Source organism: Myotis brandtii, unplaced genomic scaffold, assembly GCF_000412655.1.
Source record: "Myotis brandtii unplaced genomic scaffold, ASM41265v1 scaffold254, whole genome shotgun sequence".
NCBI lineage: Eukaryota > Metazoa > Chordata > Mammalia > Chiroptera > Vespertilionidae > Myotis > Myotis brandtii.
In genome coordinates this window covers 462533-467053 of record NW_005359634.1, presented here as the reverse complement: position 1 = coordinate 467053, position 4521 = coordinate 462533, and the positions used below count along the sequence as shown (strand labels likewise).

The window sequence follows — 4521 nt, the reverse complement described above, 5'->3', positions numbered from 1 at the left end:
TGTCTGTTCATTGGTTATGCTAATATGCATTGGTCTTTAAATACCTTTCTAACCTTAATTAGTTTTGCCAGTCCCAAAAATAAAACTCCAGTCCCACCCTTAGGCAAATATACATAGTGAAAAGCTTTGTCTCTTGCTCTTTCCACTAGCTGTGTGGTAGGGAAATGAATCTATATGGCTTCAGCTCATTTGAAGTGCCATAGAAAGGAGGTTCAGTGGCTCTCCAGAGGCCCACACAGTAGCCAGATGGCTTGCTTTTTTTGTTGTTGTTAATCCCCACCTAAGGATATTTTTCATTGATTTTTAGAGGAAGGGGGTGAGGGGGGGAGAGAAAGAGAAACATCAATGTGAGAGAGACACACATTAATTGATTGCCTCCTACACGAGCCCTGACCGGGGCGTGGATCAAAGCTGCAACCCAGTTACATGCCCTTGACCAGAAATTGAACCTGAGATTCTTTAGTCTGTGGGCCAACGCTCTTAACCACTGAGCAAAACTGACAGGGGCCAGCTGCTTGCTTTTGTCTTTTTTTAAAATATATTTTTACTAGAGGCCCAGTGCACAAAAATTTATGCACTGGGCGGGGGGGTCCCTCAGCCCGGCCTCTGCCCTCTCGCAGTCTGGGGCCCCTCGGGGGATGTCCACCTGCTGGTTTAGGCCCGCTCCCCGGGGGATTGGATCTAAGCTGGCAGTCAGCTAGGCCAAGGGACCCCACTGGTACATGATCGGGTCCAGTGGGAGGTTGGCTGGCCAGGAGGGACTGCAGGAGGGCTTCAGGGCATGTCCAGTCCGTCTCGCTCAATCCCGATTAGCTGGACCCCAGTAGCAAGCTAACCTACTGATTGGAGCATCTGCCCCCTGGTGGTCAGTGCACATCATAGCGAGTGGTTGAGTGGCCTTAGCATATCATTAGCATATTACGCTTTGACTGGTTGAACGAATGGACGACCAGACACTTGGCATATTACCCTTTCATTATATAGGATTGATTTCAGAGAAGAAGGGAGAGGGAGAAAGAGATAGAAACATCAATGATGAGAGAGAATTATTGTTTGGCTGCCTCCTACACACCTCCTGCTGGGGATCAAACCTCCAACCAGAGCATGTGCCCTGACCAGGAATTGAACTGTGATCTTCTGGTTCATAGGTTGATGCTCAACCACTGAGCCACATCTGCCAGCCTGCTTTTGTCTTGTTTATTTATTTTTAATTTTTAAAAAATTATAGTTGACATACAATATTATATTAGTGTTAGATGTATAGCACAGTGATTCAACATTTATATACTTTACAAAGTGATCCTCACAATAAGTCTAGTAACTGTTACCATACATAGTTATTATGAAATTATTGACTCTATTCCCTATGCTATACATTATCTCCCAGTGACTTATTTTGTAACTGGAAGTTTATACTTCTTTCCCTTCCCCTTTTCCTCCTAACCCCGTCATCTTGAAGTAGACAAAGGTTACACATTTATTCCTGTGTAGTTCTGCCTTTCTGTGCTTACACAGTGCTCAGCAAATGGGTCTACCTTCATGTAAGAGAAACATTTTCAAAGGACTGTAGCCCCTGAAAATAAATACTGTGGTGATTAGAATGAAGAGAAAGTTGACCTTTCACTTCTGATACATGTCTATCAATTATGTTGATTTTGCAATAACTCTTCACATGTTCTCTGTGTCAGATGCTGGTCCCATTCCAGGATATGGTTGTGGAAGTAGAACAGAACACAGAACTGCCCGACTACCTGCCCGAGGATGAGAGCCCCACGAAGGAGCAGGACAAAGCAGTGTCCCGGGTGGGCTCCCACCCGGAGGGTGGGGCTAGCTGGCTGAGCACAGCTGCAAACTTTCTATCCAGATCATTTTACTGGTGACTTCAATTTGGGGTGCAAGGACTGTGTGAATGAACAAGGGGCCAGTTTTCCATTGTTGTGGTGAACTGTCAAGTGCAATTTGCAATAAGTTATCATGGAAAATTTTTAGATTACATGATTGCGTATGCTGCGTTTTACATTTTATTGGACATTTTGCCCCACTAAGTGGTAAAAAGGACAGAGGCTACAAGGGGAGTTGCTTTGTTTATGAAGGTATTTTGGTTTTGTTTTCCTTTGTTTAATTGCCTCACATTTTAAAAAAATGGGTCCACAATTAAACCAACATGTTATATGTGCAGCTTTACATTTTATTTTACATGAAACACCTTATTAGGAAAACTCATTTTCTCCTCAGGTCTCAGTACCTATCTGAAGAGAAACTATTAAGCTCAAGTTGTGCATGAATTACTGAACATTTCCCTCTGTTTTTCTTCATGAAAGATACTTGTTTTGGTACTCTGTGAGAGTTGAAAATGTTTCTCATTACTCCCCTTTTGTGCCTTTTTAAAATTTTGCCAACCATGTTTATAGAAAGGTCATTACTAATGACATTTTGTGAATTAAAATGTATTCATTTGAATGTAGCAGTCCCCTAAAAATACAATTCTACAAAAACTTTGCAATCTTGTTATCATTTTAATACGATTAATACACAATCATTCAAGAAGAGGGAAACGTGTATATCAGCAAAGTGCTATTGAGATTGAAAGTGACCAAATGTAGTTTGATTGCTATTCTGTTTGGTTTATATCAGCTCTTGAGAGTTAACATCCACCATAATACGTATTGGGAGCAACTGTCAATGGTCTCTGGGCCTTATTTTGTGATTACACACTATTTCCTGCTAGAAAAACAAAATAGTAAAGAGCTGACAACTTGAAAAAGAAAACAAAAATTGGATGCCTATAATGCCGCAGTGCCATTTGGTAGAGTCTAACCTTAACACATGAGATGCTTGGTAGGTGCCTATTCAGTAGGTATTTTCTTGTATTGCCTTTTGTGAATTTATTATGAACTTGCAGTCATATTGAATGAAAAAAAACCTCAAAAATTAATGCTTATAAAGAAATAAAGCCAGCATTGGTCCACTTGATTTTGTTTCTTATGTCCAGCCAGAAAAAAAAGAACTTCAGTGAAGGTAAGAAAAATAAATATAAAATATGTATACATATATATTTTTTCTAGATAAGAGCTAATTACATATATGTAATGCTTTATTGCATTTCTGAAATATTTGGCAACTAAAATTTTCCTTTTGGAAATCTAACTAAATCCAGATAAATTTTAATGCCAATACGATTAAAAACTAATAGGGAGAAAGTGAAATTCTTCTTCATCTACATGTAGAGCTGCTATTTTATCGCATGGAGAATGTGAAGTGAAAATTGGACCCTGGAGGGGTTTCTTGCATTTTCATTGCTTCTCTTTTAGAGAAAATTAAAAGCATCCAGTGTTACTAGAGAAAAATTATTATAAAATGATTCACCAACAAGAATCTTGAACATTGTGACCTTCTGGAGGGAGGGGTATTGAGGGTGCTGAGAAAGATAGTTTTCAGATGTCTGGGCTCTGAGTCAGGTGACACGCACAAATGAAAAGATAAGCTTTCAGGACATGCATTGCTTTAAATGCATAATACAACTTGCTGCCAGAACCAGACATGTTGAAAAAAATCACCTCCTTTCAATAGCCATTAAAACAAAGTTTACTGTTCTGTTTTAACAAGCTTGTGTTTTATTTTGCATTGCCACACATCCGCTTATTTAAAAAACTACATCCCTTTGGTAGCAATGGTTCAATACAAGTGGTTATAGCTTGGTGTTCCTGTGTTCTAATTCTAAGTGTTCTTTTGTTTCCAGGTCTTATATAGAGCAGTTAAGGCAACTGTAACAGCATTTTTGAAATATATTGTAAAATAATAAAAGGTAACAATTAAAATTGAATGGATATTGCCTTTTTGTAATATAAGCATTATTGATTACTCTTAAGCTTGTTTGTATCCACACTGCCTGGCACCTTCTCCTAGCTCCCTGCAGGTGCATTACCCGACTAATTCCCATGCATATTCTATTTGTCTTCTTCCCAGCACCACACCTGCCTCCCTCTGGCTTTGGATCAGTTGCCTCTTTACCTCTATTCATCATAGCATTTATCACATTAGATTGAATTTATATTTTCTACTGTCTCTCCCCTTCTTAGCCCTTTGAGAACCAAGAGAGTCTGTAACTGTGCCTGGCTAGTAGCAAGCACTCAGATATATTTTTAGGAGAATGAATGAAGAATTTGTTTTTAATTACTGAAAATAAGTAGAAGGTACTAATTAATAAAACAGGCACATGGGGAAAATGCCAGATTGTACTATTTTTTCCGGGAATGTTTATTTCTGATTTATTCAATTTATTGCCTTTTCATTTATTTTGTCATTTGGTTTTTATTTTTTTAAAAGTGGCAGAGTTATAATACTTGCTCTATTGGATGAAGTTAAGATTAACTTATAATATCCTGATTTTTACAGTAGAATTGTGATAGAATAGTATAGTATATATAGGGAATTATTACTTCAAGGCAGAAATTCAGAGAAAAAGTATCCTGCTTTAAGACAATTTATATGTAAAAATAAAGCTTTGTAAAACAAGCTTTA

General features: G+C 38.3%; 1 protein-coding gene across 1 annotated transcript in view; it reads left to right on the top strand.

Moving 5' to 3' along the window:
* The window catches only part of ARMC1 (armadillo repeat containing 1), a 25930-nt gene extending 22107 nt beyond the window's left edge, over window positions 1–3823 (top strand). Inside the window, exon 7 of the mRNA XM_005867921.2 lies at window positions 1689–3823. Coding sequence (XP_005867983.1) covers window positions 1689–1880 — 192 coding nt within the window. The 3' untranslated portion in view covers window positions 1881–3823. The remainder of the gene's footprint in view (window positions 1–1688) is intronic.
* Window positions 3824–4521: the final 698 nt, after the last annotated feature.